The following is a 21,267-nucleotide window of genomic DNA, read 5'->3' as shown; positions in this document are numbered from 1 at the left end:
TGCTTTCCATAGTGCAAATTTCTTTTTTAATTCCTTCTCTAATTCCTCCTGAATTAAAAATGTGTGATCGAAGTAAATAAGTGAAAGAAACGAGGTTTTATAGTAAATGTGTAAAGAAGAAGTTATCTACCCAACAACACTATCAAACTTCTGTTGGTAAATATAATATTTACACACGATCTGGCTACACAAGTGTGATATAAAGATGCGATATAATACTGGCACCACAGTAGCCGAGCGCTAAAGCTAAATTGTATTGTGGTTGTGGGTTCGATACTCGGACTAGGCTTGTAACTTTTATTAATCTTTCATAGTAAGAAATTTTAAGTAAAATATGTTTACTAGTCGTTTCCTTCTATGTGATGATATTTGATTTTTATATTTGATATTTGATATTTGATGGTACTTTGGAAAAAAAATAGCCATTACAGTTTGTATTGTCTTTATATCGGGACTGAGTAGCTTACAGCTTGGACAGCAGTCTCTTATCGCTTATTATTCTCCATGGAAGATATTCTCCAATGTAATAAAGAGCTTGATTGTAATCACACTCTTAAAGAAACATGTCCAAAGAGACTCCTAACTAAAAAACAATAACGAACACTTCTGTGTTCCCAATTACTTAACTACTTACCGCAGTAAACTGAACTCTGGTCTCCATGATGAATTGCCGTTTTTCTGCCTGCGGTGTGGGTCTCTGCGGTGGTGGAGATTCTGGACGAAGAGATTTAGCCGAGAGAGCTCGCTGCAATCTAGCGGCGGTGCTGGACCGCTTGCGTAATAGTCCTTTCATCCTCTGAAATTTTAATTAAAAAAGATAAAATATAATATTGGTTGAAGCAATTCTTGGAGGGGAAATATCAGGAAATACGTCCTTCCCAATTCCTCTTATAGCAATATTCCAAGCAAAAATTTGAGGACTTTTTTTTTAGTTAGGGCTATGTTAGAGTAAAACTTCTCTAATTAATGCGCAACGTGTTTCCTTGTATGCTACATTAGTTACTTCATAAAATGTTCGCCTCTTTTAATCTATCATCACTGTTCTGATTAAAATAGGGAATGATTTCTTCTAACGGAATCTTTTTACAACTCTAATTATGGGACTCTTTTAATTAAAAACAAAAATTGAGAGGAACAATTCCTCCTTGTCTCAAATTTGTAGATATTGGCAACACTGGTTTCAGTAAATTTTTACAAAATAAAAAGATACAGATTTTTTTTAAATTTAAGACCTGTCAATATCCGAGTGATATACGTTCTCTCGTTACATATAACTCTGTCCATCACCGGGACAGAGAGCTGTAAGAAGAATAGGAATAGCCAAGGGATGGAACTGGATTTGAATCCGAGATCTCCGCATTGGAAACAGTAAGCTAACTCCTTCACTAATATTAAAACAAGTGGATATATTTCTGGATGTAACTCTTAGCTAGAGAAAGATTTTTAGTGAGATTACTGGCAGGTACAAACCTCATAATGGTAAATGGAACCGAATAAATGTGCAAGGCAACTGTGGGGCATTTTCCACTTCTTTCTTATAAAACTACTACAAAAAATAATAATAACATATGCATAAAACTGCATTTAAATAAAATCAGGAGTCAAGAATTGCATTGAAACAAATCTAAGCAAAGTGCAAATAAATTACTAAGTCAAATTGAAAAATGTTGCATTGGATGGTTTATTTTCAGTTAAGTTAAAGTTAAATTCAGGAATAACCATGAGAGGAGGTTTCATAAATTAACTGAAAGGTTTATTTTGTTGAAGGAAATTATAAATTAAATGTGAGCATACAAAAACCAAATGAAAAAATAAATAAAACTACAAATTATGTTTGCTGCAAGATGAATATTGAAGAAGGTTCTAAATGGGATGCATGAATTATTTAAGACTATCTTCCAGTATTCAAATGATTTTCATTAGAATTTGTAGTCTTCTCCTTTTAGGTGGAACTAGTTTTTTTGTAGTTAAAGTTAGAAATTAAGTTATGATCGTACTTACATACTTTCCAAGCGTTCGAATTACAAAAAGGGCAATCTATCTTTTAAAATCAATTAAAAGCTATTAGCAGTTTCCTTTATATTAGATTACATTTGAATTAAGTAATTGGTACACAGAATGTCTGCTATTTAGTTCGCAATAACTCTGCGGTTAAAGTGAATTTTATTAGGATGTACACTTAGAAACGGTTTTATTTAATTCTAGCGATAAGTGATGATAAAAAAAAAGAGAGTGCATTGAAGCAATTCACATTATTAACAATTAATTCAATCAAGGAGATTTCATTTTCTTCATTCATTCAATAACTGCTGCGTAAAAGTTTGTCATGCAAAAAAAAAAAAAAAGCAACAACGCATCAAAATCGACTTGAAAGATTCGAATGAAGGTCATCCAATGATAACCATTACAAGAAGGTTAAAACAAAATACCGAATGAATTGAATTCGAAGGATGTGTCCTGTTTATCTTTCGACCAGATGGTAGCGAGGCCATCGTTTTTGCCTCAGTCTACGAGGAGGTTAACCATTTTTTTTAAATATACCAAATAGTATTTGTGCTCACTAATTCTATAAAGTCAATGCCTGGAAAATAGATTCAAGAAATGAATGGCCGTTTGTTTGGTTCAGACACGAAAATTTGCCACGATAATCTCGCGATCTTTTTCGAAATTTAAAAGAACTATCAAGACTCTGAATTAAAAAAAAAAAAAAAATACGATATATTCTTACCATTGTGAGCACATCTCTATCATACAGTCTAAGACAATCGTTAGGAAACAGGTCCTGAATCCTTTCAAGATCGCTTTCTTCTTGGGCTCTCTTTACAGCCTGAAACAATGAAACAACATTGATGATTCATATTTCAACTTTCTTGAACATTTACGAGGGTCGTTTGAAAAGTCCGTGCAAAAATAAAAACTACTTAATTTTTTGGGGTAAACCTGTTTTATTTTTCAACATAGTCTCCTTTTAGGCTTATACACTTCGTCCAACGCTGCTCTAGTTTGTTGATCCCTTCCGAATAATAGGATTTGTCCAAGTCTGAAAAATAGCCATTCGTTTCTGCAATCACCTCCTCGTTTGAATAAAATCTTTTTCCCGCCAGCCATTTCTTCATATTGGGGAACAAATAGTAGTCCGAGGGAGCCAAGTCTGGAGAATAGGGGGGGATGTGAAACGAGTTGGAACCCTATTTCCATTAATTTTGCGACCACAACTGCTGAGGTGTGAGCTGGTGCGTTGTCGTGATGGAAAAGGACTTTTTTGTGGGCCAATCGTGGGCGTTTTTCTCGCAGCTCGGTTTTCAAACGGTCCAATAACGATGAATAATATGCACCTGTAATAGTTTTACCCTTTTCCAGATAGTCGATGAGGATTATTCCTTGCGAATCCCAAAAGACAGTCGCCATAATCTTTCCGGCCGAAGGAACGGTCTTTGCCTTTTTTGGCGCAGATTCCCCCTTGGTAACCCATTGTTTAGATTGTTCTTTGGTCTCAGGAGTGTTGTGATGTATCCATGTTTCATCCACAGTGACGAAACGACGCTTAAAGTCCTGCGGATTCTTCTGGAACAGCTGCAAACCGTCCTTGCAACACTTCACACGATTTCGTTTTTGGTCAAGCGTGAGCAATCGCGGCACCCATCTTGCGGATAGCTTTGTCATGGTCCAAATGTTGATGCAAAATATTATGTACCCGTTCATTCGAGATGTCCACAGCACTAGCAATCTCACGCACCTTCACTCTTCTGTCATCCATCACCATATCATGGATTTCTGGAGTAGTAACCTCAACAGGGCGTCCAGAACGTTCAGCGTCACTTGTGCCCATATAGCCACTCCGAAAATTTTGAAACCACTTATAAACTGTTCTAATCGAAGGTGCAGAGTCACCATAATGTTTATCAAGCTTCTCTTTAGTCTCCTGAGGCGTTTTGCCTTTCATAAAGTAGTGTTTAATCAACACACGAAATTCCTCGACTTCCTCGATTCAAACGAATGCCAAACACAAAGAAATAGACCGATCTGGCTGAAACTTGGTGTGTGTTCTTCCAAGAGATGGTACTAACTAAACATAACCTCGAAACGCTATCTCTCTGACTTTGCACGGACTTTTCAAACGACCCTCGTATTTGGACGTTTACGCAAAACTAGCGTTTTTTTCTATTCTATAATCAGAATAATGCTGTTTCTTTTCGTTTAGGAGAGGTCTGATGAATTTAAAAAATTAAACAAAAGTTGATTTGGCACGTAAAACATGAACAGGAAATAAATTAAAAAGCTAAGCTGGGATAACAGCGATAAATTAGAATAAAATTTAAATACAAATAAATATACGCTACAAAAGAGGAACCAATTAACAAAAACTGAATTCATCAAAACAAATTAATTAATAATTGTAAACTAATAACAATTTATTGTGTTAAAGCGACTGATTTTATTTTTTGATAAATGGTATTAATTACAAGATAGAAAATCAAATGTTATGTTCATCTATTCATATATAAGATTAGATCTTATATACGAGGGAGGTAAAGAGAAGAAAGAAGTTTGTATGGTATCAAGGGACCGAGGAGAGCGGAAGAGCGTTAGAAGCATAGAGTGGATTCAATATCCGTCTGTTGATTCTTCTACTGTACTTCTTCTGCTGGGATGGGATTGCAGAGCAATCTGGCCACTTCAACTTTTTGTTTTTTAAACGCTGAGCTTCAACAGTAGAGACGATCAATGAAACTAGCGTTCACTATCCACTTTTCTCCAGAGTCTGGAGTTGTTGGGAAGCCTAAGCTAGTTTGCAATAGACTAAGCGATTCTTGAGGAGATGTCTCCAGATCAATGCTTAGATAGATAGATTAGACTAGGGTGGCCTCAAGGCCTTCGCCACTGCGATCCCTTTGGATCTATTGAGCTGTCCTTTTAATCAGACCCTTAATTCTGGGAGAGCGACTCTTGGGTAAAGCTCCTCAGGCCTTGGTTTTTCCTTCCCGAGAAGTAACATCCTTAGCCACACGAGCCCCTCACACTGACACAACACCAGTACAGTGCCGTTTCCTCCTTCTCTTCCTGACAGAACCTACAGAGACTATCATCTGCCAGCCCCATGCGATGCATGTGTTTTCTGAGCCTGCAGAGTGGCCAGTTAATAGGCCTACAATCATCCTTATAGCCCCACGCGGCCTTGACGGATTAATTCTGCAGTCAGCCTTGGCGAATAGCCTTTAATGAACAACTCCTTCGCCTGTCTCTAGAGTAGAGCCTTTCCGGGCCAATAAATCTGCCGCTTCGTTTCCCTTATATTCTGAATGACCAGGTACCCAAACCAGAAAGACCTTATTTTGGTCACTAATTTCCTTCAGGGCACCAAGACAGTCCCAAACCAGCCTTGAGTTGACCTGGTAGGGACTAATAGCTCAGATCAATGCTTAACTTTACGTTGCAAGGTGTAATTACCTAGATAAATTAAATTACTGTAAAAATAAAGCAATGCTCTTGGAATATTTCCTGAGATTGAGTAATGCTAAGTTAAGTCTGCCACAGAAGGAGAGGCATGCTTAATGCTCGACTATAGTGCAGTGAGGGACTGAAGAAGTTGTACGTATCCTACATGGTGAGATAATAGAATAAAAGAAGCTCAGTCTCTGATGATCTAAAGGATGCAGCATCCCCTGTATAACCAACGCAAGCAATTCCCAAAGCCGCCACAATCTCAACGCCGTGGACATTTCAACTCTTAATTTGAGAAGCCTCAGTCTAAGCTACACCCAGAAGAGTAGAGAACGAGGAGTGCTTTCACCTGCGTAGAACCTACAATGACCGCCAACATCCATCATAGGTCTTCTGAGCCAGCAGCAGTACCCAATCAGCAGACCCTGTGTAACCCTTAAAAGCCATCCGTGCCTGATTATAACTAACTGGCGTAAATTTTGGCACAGGTCCTTGAATGAACAAGCTTTCTTTTTTTGGCCAGAGGTATTACTCGATTAAGTATGGCAGCTTGCTGCAAACCTAGGACTTAGAAGACTGATTTCTTGACAGCCATCTTATAAAGAGATTCTTATGATTGCGATTTCCATAGAAGATTTAGGACTTAGAAGCTGGATACTAACTGCCAACTAAGCAAGAAATGTCCTCGGCAGAAACTTTACAGAACAAAGAGTTACTTAGGGAACTTGCAAAGAAATGGCGCTAGACTACGGAGAGTTAATGTTGACACCTATAAGGAAGCAAAATAAATTACTATCAGAATGCAAAATCACAATTTACCTTTCTCTTTGGAGGAAGAGAAACCTAATGATAATCTCCAATTTTTTCATTAAGCTAATAAAAGTTGAGTTAGGAATGGGTGAAATTTTTAGTAAAATATTAATAATAATCGGGTAAACCAGATAAAAGAAGAAGCTTTCATAAAGAATAAAAATAAACAAGAAAATAGATCTTAAGGCCCAAAAATAAAAGGAAACTGTTGAAAAGCAGAGTATCCGTGAAGGTACCAGAATATATACTCAAAAGATGGACGTTTTCTACTCAAAAGACTTTAAAATCTTCTTTCTTTATATTTCCCCTCTATGAAAACGTGAGTGGTGGCTAAGAAAGATGAAGAAGAGGTTGTGCTCTGGGGCGACAACAATACCTTTGGCTGATTGCTCGGCTGGCTGCCTTTCAACAACACCAGCAGCGTGCGAGAATGTGTCCACACAGACAGAGTGAAGAATGGCCGGCGGACGCTGAATGTTACCTATTCTATCTAGTGTTCACATTGTAATGACAACACCACAGATTCTACCATTTTCCTCTATAATCTTATACAATAGTTCTTTCATGTAAACACAAATAATAATAATAATAATAATGTAAGCAAGGGAAGGGATTAGCTATGAGGTTAGCATACTGGACTCCCACGCCGGAGGTCCCGGGTTCGAATCCAGCTGCTGACCCTTAGATTTTCTCTTCCTAGGAGCTTCTTACAGCTCACTGTCCGGTGATGGACAGTGTTGTCTGTAACGAGAGAACACTGTCCAGAGGCCGGCAGTGCACTGAAAAAAACTCCGAGCGCCAATAACCTTAGATGTTGACGCGCCTTAAATCATAATAATAAAAAAAAAATGTAAGCAGCATTTAAATAGGTCTATCATTTTTAATAGAATACCATCTCAACAACTGTTTTCTTTCTCTTCCCTTAAGATGAGAAAATTAAAGAAATTGGAGGACAAAGCGGTCAGATGTGTGGACAGGCAGACTATATTCTAAAGCCTACTTTGTTAGATAGCCTATCGTGGCGTTAAAGAGTATAACGCATGAAAATATTTACTAATCTGATGGCCAATTCCAGCTACCTTTAGGCTTAGTTGGGCATTAAAACAAAAAAATGGCATTTAGCGATAAGCTGGCGAGAATTCTACGCCCCTTCTTTAAAAAGCTATTTAATATTCCACAAGTTTACCCTAATTATATTTTTATCTTTAGAAACGAAGACGCTCCCAATACTGGAATTGACACTAAAACTACATTTGGACTATATTTTCAAATTTTATAAAATAAAGTATAAGTAAATAAGATGTGCAGAAATAGGGACGTCAATTCAGAACATAACTACCATAATTATCGGCTGTAAAAACAACTTGATTAATTAATTAACAAAAATTAATTTCTTACTTTAATATCAGAATTTGAACAAATCTCTAACCAATGTGAACTATTTATTTATAAACACAAACTAGTAAGTGTTTAATTTTAAGAAATATCACACTATTGTTGTCTATGATTTGTTTAGATTCTATATAATTTAGTCTTATAATGCTATTGCCTTTCATTAGTTTGTTTTGATTGCATATTCTTATGCTGCTGTTTTTATATATTTCTAAGGAAAATATCAAGCAATATACAATATTGTTCACTTGTATAATTATTCGAAATTCTTACTGCCACTTCATTAGAATAATAGTAAATCAAAAAGTGAAGAAATTAGTTTGTATTTTAGTTGCAACAGATAATTATTACGGTTCATCCTAATTCCTGTGAAACAATTTTTAAATAAAGAAACACATATGTCTATCTCTCTCTAATAAAAATAAGCAGAAGAGACAGGCTCCTTGGACGACTCTCGAAATCGTCTGTAGAACAGAAACTTCTAATCATTATCAAAACTATAACTGGGTTTACATTATAGAGCTGAAGTCATTCCGACAGATAACCTGATATTGTTTTACTAAGTGACCAACTTTATTCTCCATAACTTCCTTACAACACCCCAAACTCTTACAACAGGCTCTCGCATCTAATCTCGACAATCCATAATTTTGTCTGTAAAAGTCTATGGGCCCGAGATTTCCTCGCAGACTAAAGAACTTCATCATAGTCGATATCCTGTCGCGAGTACTACCGCTGGATAGTTTTTCTCCTACTCTTCACGCACCATTTACATATGGTAAATGTTTACATATAAATTGAATACATATACGAGGTGTGTTCAAAAAGTAACGGGAATTTTTAAATTTCGCGGGTTTGGAGAGTCTGATTGTAAAATTTTTTTTTTTATTATGTTGGTACACATGCCCCTGAAGTACGATAAAATTTTCAGTAATATTCATTGTTTACTTCTTAAGTGGCAGCCGTTAAGGTTAGACGTGTTTTTCGAGCTTGGCGATTTTTGTTTGTTAAAAAAAATGGATCAAAGAATTTGTATTAAATTTTGCGTAAAAAATGAAATAAAGTGTGTGAAATGTTAATAAAGGCTTATGGTGAGTCTGCTATGAGTAAAACAAGGATTTACGAGTGGTATAAGCGTTTCCAAGATGGCCGCGAAAACGTTGAAGATGACGAACGACCTGGACGTCCAAGCACATCAACAACCGATGAAAACGTGAAAAAAGTGAAAGAAATGGTTATGAACGATCGCCGAATCACAATCAGAGAAGTCGCTGATGATGTTGCCATATCAATTGGCTCATGCCATGAAATTTTTTCGGATGTTTTGGGTATGAAACGTGTGGCAGCAAAATTTGTTCCAAAATTGTTGAATTTCGAACAAAAACAGCGGAGAATGGAAGTTGCTCAAGAGTCAATCAATGAAGTCGACAACGATGCGGATCTACTGAAACGTGTTATAACAGGTGACGAAACATGGGTTTACGGATATGATGTCGAAACTAAGGCTCAATCGTCCCAGTGGAGGCATTCTGGATCGCCAAGACCGAAAAAGGCTCGACAAGTGCGGTCGAATGTGAAGGTTATGCTCAAGCTTGTGTTCTTCGATTTTAATGGCATAGTGCATCATGAATTCTTGCCACAAGGTCAAACATTCAATAAGGAGTACTACCTACAAGTTCAACGCCGTTTGCGTGAAGCAATCCGAAAAAAACGCCCGGATTTGTGGCAAAAAAATTCATGGATTTTGCACCACGATAATGCACCTGCTCACACTTCATTGCTTGTTCGTGAATTTTTGGCCAAAAACAAAACTTTAACGATGCCCCAGCCTCCATATTCGCCAGACATGGCTCCATGTGACTTTTTTCTATTTCCAAACATAAAGAGAAGATTAAAAGACCGTCGTTTTACAAGCATAGATGACATTAAAAGCGAATCGCTGAAAGAGCTGAAAGCTATCACAAAGATCGAGTTTCAGAAGTGTTTCGAGGATTGGAAAAAGCGCTGGCACAAGTGTATTGTATGCGAAGGGGACTACTTTGAAGGCGACAATATTAATGTAGATGAATAAATAAATATTTTTTTCAAAAAACGAAAATTCCCGTTACTTTTTGAACACACCTCGTATACATGACATAAAATGCTTAAAATGAGTATTAATGAACATTTAAATAGTTATTACGGAGAATTATCTACTTGTTAAGCATTTATATTTTAGTAAGTCAACACCTTTGACCAATCACTTACGAAATTATACTATTGGACCACAATTGTAATTTTGAGTAGATAATTATCTCATCGCCATTAGACGATCGTTTAAGTAACATGGAAACAAGACAGAGCGAGAAATCTACACAAAATTATAATCACTCGAGGTATTACCGTTGAATATACTTTCCTCATTATATGAGTTGATATCGTAGACTTATGTCTACGAACTTGATTTCTAACTAATTTAAACTGATCGAACATACATACTAAAGCCCTTGTCATAATATGTCTTCCCGCTGGCAACACTAATCAATTTCACCATCAATCATGTTGATGAACAACAATCAATGGTAATATTAGGACCAAGCAACGCTGCCACCGAAGTTAAAAAGAAAAGTAACTTGTAGAAATGAAACTGATGAATCTAAACAAACTTAGACTTGTTTTTTAGTTCACAATACTCTCAACAGATGGTAGAATAATTCTAACTAGGTGCCTTAAATGAAGGTTTAATTTAGGTTTCTTATTTAGTATTAGGGTTACCTGGTCAGTGGCGCCTCTAGTGTCACAGTTAACAATGTATATTTAAGAAAGCAATCAAGACAATGTGCCCATCAGTTTTATTGGGTCAGCCATGTGCTGCTTGCAGCTAGCACTATTGTAGGATCCATTCTTGATATTTAATAACAAAAGTTATAATTACATGGTCCATTGGACCACACATACCCCTGGGGGCGCTCTGAACGTGCACATACCCCAAAGGGGCGCTTCTCCGTTCCATCTTGTTAGTACCCCCGCTATATTCTGCAATGCTAGATCTTTGTTTTTTTTTTCTTACTCTATTGTTAGCTGTTAGGAGAAAGATCCATTCTTTTTGCTCTCATTTCTGAGAGAAAAGTTTAACTGAAGACAAGATTCAGAATTGAAATGTGTTAGTTATCTTTTTTGTTTTATTAATAAAGTTACACGATTTTAATTAAGAACGATATAATTGCTACCTTCTTTCATTAATCTTCCACCAAACATACGTAGTCGTTTTTAATTTAATATACATTCTCTGAGACTACATTTTGATTTGTTTTAAACTGAATACTTACATCCATAAATTATTTTGTCTTTTAAATATTCAATACTTACTGCAATTCAAAACAAATCAGATAACATAATAACCTCAGATAGAAACAGCCTAAATTGTTCATCAGAAATCATTATCCTATTAAGACCTAAACCCTTTTTAATCTTATGAAGCAAGCAATAGCGAAGGACTTTGTTTTGACCGAATCTCCATTCACACTTGCTGCAGTTTCTGTTAACATATATGCACATGCATGTCGAATTTCCAGGGCAAGGACGGCCTCAAAGCATTGAGCTATTAAGGTCTGGTGATAGTCCCAAAACATTGATCCTTAGTAGGACCAGAGTAGGTCAGATGTTGTGGTCTCTCTAACAGACTTCTCTTCGGCACCTGGTTGGTTTCCACATTGAAAATTTTGGCCCAAAGAGACATCTTTACAATATGAGGGTGTACGAGCCTTTCTATAGAGTTTATGAGACCGGATGGGTAATAAAACCCATCCATGTTATAACAGATCATTTTACTAAGTCCTGTAAGTCTTCAAATTAATTTTAGAATGAAAGCGGGACAAGGTTACTTTTAGGCCTAACTTTTCATCAACCGTCTCTTCAGCTCCGAAGACAAAAAATTGACAGCGATTATATTAACATTTGAACCCTACCTCTAAGGAGAAACGTAAACAGAAAGTACTAATGGAGACTCGAAAGGGCAACAGGTATTGGGTACCCGGTGAAAAAGGGTAGAAACAATCTTCAGAAAGATTGCTTAGGGTGTGATGAGGCCGGCTGCTTTTCCGATCGATTTGTTCGGCCTTGCTCTTAGATAGGCTCAGAACTGGGACTGTATTTTCATCCTAGACTCAGCTTGTGCTGGTGTAAAGGGCCCAGAGTGGCTAAGTATAGCATAGGGATTTCTCTCCTACTGAAGAATAATAACAACACTGTCAAAAAAATTAAATAATGCAACCGCCATAATCTTGGGTACAAGAAAAATGGGTCAGTCAGCTAAGCATTCCAATATCTATCGTCTTAAATCAATTATAAGTGGCGCCACGGTAGCCGAGACCTGTAAAGATAGTATATATTGTGGTACTGGGTTCTATTCCCGGTCTTCAGGTCTTGGATTTTATTTAATGGTTAATAAAAGGAATTAACAGTAAAGTATGTTCGCTAGTGGCCTTCGTTCAAGACACCTAATTGGTAGTTGGACGTAAAGCCCGCCTGAAAAAATAGGCATTACTACAGGGCGCTACGGTACTTTAAAGACCCTGGCCTCAAAGCACGGAATCTCCATCTTCTGTCTCCCAGCCTTCTGATGTCGGTTTCGACATCGTCTTAAGCGAGGATGTGCTCTCTTTCTTCTGCTCTCTGGATTTCCACATAACAATTTTTTTTTGGCATCCTTGCTTCGGACATCCCTTTCTACGTGCCCTAACCATCTTAATCTGGTGGCTTTAATGAAACAGATCAGATCTGGTTCGCCATACAAGTCACGAAGATTATTGTTAGTTCTGATCTTCCAAATATTATTTACCTTTACAGGATCAAATATCCTTCTTAAAATCTTTCTTTCCCAAATATTTGGAAGACACTCATTATCCTTGGTCCGATACCCATGCTTCACTGCCATAGGTAACTACCGGCCGGACAATGGTCTCGTAAACCAGCAATTTAGCTCTTCGTGACATCATTTCGGATAAGATGGTTTTCCGTAGAGAGAAATAACATCTATTTCCTGCAGCAATCTTAGCCTTTATATCTTCTACTATTTCATTTTTTTCAGTCAAAATGGTCCCCAAATATTTGAACTGAGTTCCTGCTATAAAGGAATAATCTCCCAGTTGGATATTCACCCTATTTAATGGGGATCTAGACGACTTCATCTAAAGTTTTTTTGGAAATTAATTCCACCCTCTAGGCATTACTTTACTTTTAAATCAATTATAGTCCAAAATTCTTCGCCAATCCTTAAGACTCCACAAGACGAATCTTACAGAACTCTGCTAAATATGCACAATATACCACACCACAAAGACTTCGATTCCTCCTGTTTATTTAGTTTTCTATTCCCACTGAATTTTGTCGAGATTTCTTTACCGAGTCTTCGGCCTAATAATTGCAGGACTAAAAGCTGCATGTTTGTGTAAGTGGTGGTGTAAAATAAATGATTAATTTTTGTGATTTTACACGAGCTTTTTTTTGGCCCTGCAGTTGTGAATTTCAAGTAAGTTGAATGGAAAAATACAAATATAAAAGGAAAAATCAAACCGTTTATAAGAGAATAATTAAAAAGATTTTGTGAACTCGTGTTTTCTTATTTTAATTTATTTTTATGTTTCAAATTACAGCTTATAAAATATAGATGCTTCCACTGCTCACCAATGTTATCTTAATAATGCTTCACTTAATGAGAAGATAAATAATAATTAATTAATTGTGAAGTATTATTATTACTGTAAGGTAAGAAGGATGTGTTAAGTGGCTCTGTATATATTGTGCAATCACACCTCTGGAATTAAGGTTGATATTTCAGACCGCATTCCTGTCGGGACAGATGTGCGTTCTAGAACTCTGCTACTCCGCCTGCTCTCATCATACATCCCGGCCTCTTGGCGCACAGTCTCCTATCTGCTTTATCCTCCTCTTCTTCTTCTCCTCCAGATTATAAAAACTAATAATAATCTAACCATCTAGGATCATTAATTTCTACTCCAACTATCCGTAATTTTCAAAATATGTACATTTCAAAAAAAGGAATCCAAAAACTTTTGCAGTTATTTGATTTCAAATTCAATTCGCCATAACTGTTTCCGTTATTTTGATTTTAATTTTGATTCTCCTTCCTATGTTAGGGAAGTTATACACAAAATTGCTCTATCTCGCTCGCACGTAATTATTTAAACATACTGCGAGAGAAAGGGACAGAAATATCAACATATATACTCTCTCGATAAATCCAGAACCTGGTCGTTGTCCTGTCCAGCCAAACCGGATGTCGTCATTATGTGGTTTTTAAGACTATAGTTAGTGTCTTTCTTCTACTTTTTTTTTCTTTCATTATTACTGTTGTTGCTGTAATATTTTTATTATTATTGGCCTCTTTCTTGGGCCAATGTTTACGTTTACTTCTGAATAAAAAATTCCTCAACATCTAATATCTCCCAGTTATACCACATAACACTTAGTAAATCATGAATTATATAAGGATGCTTTAGAATTTTATATCCTTTACTTTTTAATAGATTCATTTGTGCAAGACAGTTTGTCATTCAGCCTCATTTAATAGATTCATTTGTGCAAGACAGTTTGCCATTCAGTCTCATTTAATAGATTCATTTGTACAAAACAGTTTGTCATTCGGTCTCTTTAAATAGATTCATTTGTGCAAAATAGTTTTGCCAATCAATCGGCCTCATTTAATAAATTCATTTGTGCAAGACAGTTTGTCATTCAGCCTCATTTAATAGATTCATTTGTGCAAGACAGTTTGCCATTCAGTCTCATTTAATAGATTCATTTGTACAAAACAGTTTGTCATTCGGTCTCTTTAAATAGATTCATTTGTGCAAAAATTTTTGCCAATCAATCGGCCTCATTTAATAAATTCATTTGTGCAAGACAGTTTGTTATTCAGCCTCATTTAATAGATTCATTTGTGCAAGACAGTTTGCCATTCAGTCTCATTTAATAGATTCATTTGTACAAAACAGTTTGTCATTCGGTCTCTTTAAATAGATTCATTTGTGCAAAATAGTTTTGCCAATCAATCGGCCTCATTTAATAAATTCATTTGTGCAAGACAGTTTGTCATTCAGCCTCATTTAATAGATTCATTTGTGCAAGACAGTTTGCCATTCAGTCTCATTTAATAGATTCATTTGTACAAAACAGTTTGTCATTCGGTCTCTTTAAATAGATTCATTTGTGCAAAATAGTTTTGCCAATCAATCGGCCTCATTTAATAAATTCATTTGTGCAAGACAGTTTGTCATTCAGCCTCATTTAATAGATTCATTTGTGCAAGACAATTTGCCATTCAGTCTCATTTAATAGATTCATTTGTACAAAACAGTTTGTCATTCGATCTCTTTAAATAGATTCATTTGTGCAAAATAGTTTTGCCAATCAATCGGCCTCATTTAATAAATTCATTTGTGCAAGACAGTTTGTCATTCAGCCTCATTTAATAGATTCATTTGTGCAAGACAGTTTGCCATTCAGCTTCATTTAATAGATTCATTTGTACAAAACAGTTTGCCATTCGATCTCCTTAAATAGATTCATTTGTGCAAAATAGTTTTGCCAATCAATCGGCCTCATTTAATAGATTCATTTGTGCAAGACAGTTTTGTCAATCGACCTTATTCTATCAAAAATAAAGCTTGAAAAATGAGTTTAGAAGTACCCTTTGGTTTGCTTGGATTAGAGAAACTGCTTCAGATTTGTTTATCTTTTACATTAAAAAGGAAATTTTATTGCTATTGAGCTCCCAATCAAATAAATCTCTAGTAACTGGTTTTCTCAAGATCACTTTTAAAAACTTTCTGAATAAGAATGATCATTTTAAAGAGTCCCTTCCCGACCAACCAAGAATAATAAATTGAATCAAGTTTGTCTATTGCGGAACACAAGCAGTGGTTGTTTAGTAATGCACAACAAAACGAGAGGTAATATGTGGTTATGTAATGGCGTCCGGACCTAGCTAAGGAGAACAACTTCTGTCGTCCTAATGGAACTGGCAATACATAATTTAGAAATATATTCCTGTAAGCACACTTGATTGTAATAAATACATTAGCTTTTGTATTTCTAAATGTTTTTAAAAGAGACAATGATATTTTAAAGTAATTGAAATCTTTGAATTATTATCAAAGATCCAGTAGTACTTTTCAAAATTTTGAACCAGGAAGTTACAAACAATATCTTGGGTTTTTAAATTGTTGTTGCTCTCTTCTAAATAATCCATTTTCAGCAAATTTTGGATGTAATTGGAGGGGGGATGATTACGATGCAAGGAAAATTGCACTTTATGATGCAGCGGGCACCCCCCATCCACCACTACAACTCTAAAACTCCAGGAATCAAAAATTATATTGCAAGGAAGACTGTGTTTAAATTTGATCTATTATCCAGTGAAGCGTGGAAGTTAGTTTTAAAAAAAACCCCACGGTATGCGAAATTAAAATCAGACAATGACGCGTGTATAGACGTCGAACGCAGCTGGGCAAAACAACCAAAAGTTTACAACGTCAGTAATAGTCACAGTAAGCGACTTTTTCTGCAATCTCTAGGGGCTTGAGATTACACAGCATTCTGTGCTCTTTCAAAATCTTGCACCGCTTCACGTCTTGCATTACGTCGTTAACTAGGGGACTTAAGAGCTTTTACAAGGAAGAAAATAACTTTTTGCATTCTGTGCAAAATGAAATCATGCTCGTACAAGCTCTCTCTTGGTTGAGAGCTTCTATTTGCGTGCGTAATTCCCCAATCTCTAATGCGGAGACCAAACATGTACCAACCACTTATCATTTGGCTGACTCCCACCGCAGTTCTATTGGTAAGATAAAGGAAACATCACACCAAATAATATTCTTATTGTATTTTATTAAAATTTCGAGTTTTTATATTTAATGGCAATTTTATATTTTTCACAACTAGTATACTCGTACAAGTCGACCGCATCGTAATAGAGATTTGGTTTGACGTGTATAATCGTCAAACGCGCTTAACTGGTTATAATGTAATAAATTGGGCATGTAATAATAGTTCCTTAAAATATTAAAGTAATTAATTTCCTATCATTAGTTATTAGCATTACTGAACACTTCTCCTGAGGTACACTTTGTTGGAGGGAAGTGACGTAATTAGAAGAAATACTTAAAAATAAATCAGCAAATAATTTGGAATAATAATTAATAAATAATACTGAATAAAACCTCTTATTCAGCACTAAAGCTCAGTTAGCAGCCTTACTATTTCATAGTGCTTCAATTAGATAACTACATATCTTTTGACTATTTGAGGACTGAGTAACACCTCAACAATCTTTTTCTCAGAAAGCATAACACCCTACCATCTTTAAACTTCTCCGTGCAAGGGCCATCCAAGGAGTTGTAGGCGAGAAAGATGACCGATTTCACTGTTTCGCTGCAGAAAACAATCGCTTTCCTCCCACTCCTAGTAGTGTAGTCGAATAAATAAACTCGAAAAGTGCAAATATATCCAACTGGACAGTATATTTACGCAAATTTTGACCCTCATTACATTCTTTACATTAGTTTATTTGAAGATATTTGTATAAATACCCACAACCCACAGATATTTCATTAAAAAAAATCGATTAAAAAAAAAACCTTTGCCCACTAGTAAATATACAAGATATCAGCCATTATGTTCCTCGATTATCGATACTTCTATACCACGATCATACATCACTTGTTTTAGATTTCATATAGTTATCGTTATAGTCACGAGATGATTGGAATTCAATGCTACGTGTAGGCAGGATAGAACATTACTGTTTCGGCTGCCTCATTTCCACTGATTTAATATTATTGTTCCCTCGCAAGAATTTTTAAACCAATGGCAACATATTAATAAATGATGTACACGAATATTTTAAATATAATTAACATAAACTTTACATTAAAATAGCAGAAGAGAACATATTGTTCAATTGTTAATGCGGAATATTTTCAGAATTAATTTAGACAAAACAATGATCTATCTGAAAAAAACATAATTATCTTCTTAGAGATAAAAAATAGTTAAAGAGAGATTATGTAGGATTTAAGACTAAAGTTTCATTATAATTAATCAGAATTTATGGACTAATTTATAATGCTTAGTGTGAATTTTATTCTTTTAAAAAAAGTAGATTAAAGTAAAAGATTAATCCAAAGAAAAACAATAGCAAAAGGTTATATTGGATCTAGATAAATATTAAAAAACACCTACGAATTGTTGTAACGCTCGCAGCTGTCCAAAATGGACAAAAAGCGGAAATAGTCGCAGCTTCTCTAAAAAGTGTCTCACCAAACAATACTGAACTTAAATCCAAGCACACATCGTAACAGTTATCAAGAGAAATTATAAACTCTACAAAAGTATTGGCTTCATTTCAATCACGTTGAAAGGTTTTCTTAAAATATTCCATGCTAAGTTATCCACGATGTAAAATAGTAATAATTATAATAATAATGAGGTGGACATAAATAAGACCATGACATTTATTCAAAACACAATAAATGTCATGCGCAGAAGCTGTAGAAAAACCGGTAATAGTTTTTATTTTTTATCTTTTCAAGTGTAAATCATTACACTTACATTTATTTTCTCACATATTTTCCTTTTTAAAAGCTTACGCAGAACATTACAAGGCAAACAACCCATAGCTCGAGTGAAGTTGTGAGCACTATTATAGTCTAGAACTCGAGAAACTGAAACGAACCACAGCCTTCTAGATACTAACAAAATGTATTGCGAGTAGCCTCTAGTATTTTTAGAACAATTTAAAGATTACTAATGCACACATTTTCTGAAAAATAAATTTTGTATGTCATTCCAAATAAAATATAATCTATACAGGATGTTCATTTTAAGACGGCTCAAATGAGTTTCATGCTTAAACGGTTGATCTGAGCGAAAAATGGTAGAGGAAAAATTTGTTGCCCGTCACCTCTAGTTTCAGCATATGTGACTTGATTTTAGATTCCTGATCGCGTACGCGACAGACGCGCGTCCAAAAGTAAGGGTTTGCAGTTAACCCCCATTTTCATATACACAGTTTTAGAGAGCATAAAAAGTTATGAAAGAAACCGGAAACCGCAATTCGATATTTTCAAAATTAAAGGTGCTAGGCCATTTCAAAATCTGGTATTTATTAATCATCTTTCAATTTTTTAACTTCTTATCAAAGAGAAAGAAGAGCCCACGATAGGTCATTTTTATGTATTTTTTCATCCCCATTCTACTAAAAATATTGCCAAGGCAGTAAAGATAATATTTTTCTTAATATCGGGAAATAAGTCGTTTTCCGAGTGATTTTTCTAGGAAAAATCAAATGTTAAGAGCTTTTGATGTTCTCAAGCATACACAAAATGGCTAAAAATTAATTTTACATCTTTTACAAACAAGAGGGTGCTTCCTCAGATACAGAGAGCAGTTGATAACCTCCTGGCTAACCTGGCTTGCGAGCCAGAGGAGGCATCTTTGAAGACACAGTTCATGCTGCAAAAGCTGCGAAAGTGCATTATTTGATAAATTAAGCAATAAGTTTGATCCTTTACATGAAAGATATTGATCACTTAAATATGTGGCAGGAGGTTTCCAATTTTTTTGGTAATTAAACGCATCTCTCCCAAAATTACCAAATAATTATTAAACCTTCTTGTTTGTAAAAGATGTAAAATTAATTTTTAGCAATTTTGTGTATGCTTGAGAACATCAAAAGCTCTTAACATTTGATTTTTCTTAGAAAAATCTCTCGGAAAACGACTTATTTCCCGATATTAAGAAAAATATTAGCTTTACTGCCTTGGCAATATTTTTGGTAATTGCGGTTTCCGGTTTCTTTCATTACTTTTTATACTCTTTAAAACTGTGTATATGAAAATGGGGGTCAACTGCAAACCCTCACTTTTGGTCGCGCGTCAGCCGCGTATGCGGGCAGGAATCTAAAATCAAGACACATATTCTGAAACTAGAGGTAACGGACAACAATTTTTTCCTCTACCATTTTTCGCTCAGAACAACCGTTTAAGCATGAAATGCATTTGAGCCGTCTTAAAATGAACACCCTGTATATACGAGTATATATATTTAATAAGGTAAATGCCTATTTTCTTTGTAATGCTTAACGTCAATCTACCAATCAGGTGTATTTATTTTATTAACATTAAATAAAATCCAAGGCCAAGACCGCGATCAGCAATACTTCACATTTTAAATTTTTGCACACTTATGTCCAATTTAATTAAAATTAAACATTTTCTTAAGCATTAATTTGGGAAATAATTAACGTTATTTCTCAATTTAATACAAATAACATGTTTTTAGCTATTAATAAAACATGGTATATGTATTTTTTTAAATCATTATTAAATGGTGTTTATCCAATAGTTGATGTGACACGAAAGGAATGTGGTAACATTATGACTTCTGACCTTTCTAACATAACTTCTTTAGAAAAAGAAAAAGGAGGTTAAGAATGTTTGTTTGATAAAAGTATTTATGTTTTAGCACTGCAGCTGTTAATAGAAAAGACAAGACTCTGATTGAATAGAAGCTGGCTAAATTATTTAATGATACTATCCTTTTTTGGGAGACACAAGTAAATAATATAAGTTTAGTCACCTGTTTAGCTTTATTTCTAGCAGCTTGCAGTTCTTCATGGTCACGGATTTGTTCGTTCTGCGCTTCTGACAGATAGTTCTGGAAATATTCCTCATATTGGGCCAAACGGTGTATCTGTAAACAGGAATAAGAGAATTATTTGATGAATAAATAGCAGATTGAATTCAAATACAAATATTTATTTAAAATTATTTCTACTCGATAAAAGAAGTCAGTATTGGGACGACAATTGACTTAACACAGTAAAGTTGAAAGAAATTATATTCCGCAGAGGATAAGTCAATTCTAATGGATGCAAAATACATCCTTGTAGATAACTCAACCATAGTACACATCTCACCTAAAACGTTTATTCTTTATTAGACTACAGTCGAGCCTCCCATAAAGGACACTCTCACTAGCGACCACCTCTATTTACGGACCAGTTTTTGGATTTCCCCGTTTTACCCCCAATACACTTTCTATATAAAAGAACCTCCGTCTAACGGACACTCTACATAGGCGACCGCGGACATTGATTTTGGGGAACGGATTATACATTTCATCTCCCACCAACGACCATCTTATTCTTAAAAGTTCGTTTGACGCGGTGATCAAAATAATTATTCCCTCTCAAGTTTTCTCTTTTTTTCTAGTTTTTCCTAAAGTTTCCTATATAAGTACATCTTGTACTTTGGACGAACAATATTATTTTTTCCGATATGTCTTTCAAACGAAAGTGGTTAACTCTAGAAGAGAAAATAAATGTGTTAGAAGATTTTGCAAAAACCAAATCGAGCCATCGTCAACTTGCCGAAATGTTTGTTCTATTTTTCTAATAATAGATGATAGTATGATGGTAATTTTACCATAAATTATTATTGTTATGAATAAATGTGATGATTATTATAAAAGTGGTTATAAAATCAATAATATGTAGTTTTTTGATAAATTTTTTGGACAATTAAGAAAAATTTGACGCATGTCATATAGCTAAATAATTAT

At 35.1% G+C, this 21,267-nt stretch overlaps 1 protein-coding gene across 4 annotated transcripts in view; it reads right to left on the bottom strand.

The window, feature by feature from the left end:
* Positions 1-21,267, bottom strand: part of LOC141458643 (rho GTPase-activating protein 20-like) — a 626,814-nt gene that overhangs the window by 26,121 nt on the left and 579,426 nt on the right. For all 4 annotated transcript variants that reach the window (XM_074136906.1, XM_074136909.1, XM_074136907.1 and 1 more), the window contains 3 exons: positions 20,284-20,397; positions 2,729-2,827; positions 635-796 (listed from right to left, as the gene is read on the bottom strand). In XM_074136906.1, coding sequence (XP_073993007.1) covers positions 635-796; positions 2,729-2,827; positions 20,284-20,397 — 375 coding nt within the window. The remainder of the gene's footprint in view (positions 1-634; positions 797-2,728; positions 2,828-20,283; positions 20,398-21,267) is intronic.

The sequence above is a fragment of the Rhodnius prolixus genome, unplaced genomic scaffold (genome assembly GCF_049639745.1).
Source record: "Rhodnius prolixus isolate KJV_2025 unplaced genomic scaffold, Rpr scaffold_5, whole genome shotgun sequence".
In the NCBI taxonomy this organism is placed as follows: domain Eukaryota; kingdom Metazoa; phylum Arthropoda; class Insecta; order Hemiptera; family Reduviidae; genus Rhodnius; species Rhodnius prolixus.
This window is presented reverse-complemented; position numbering and strand designations above follow the sequence as displayed.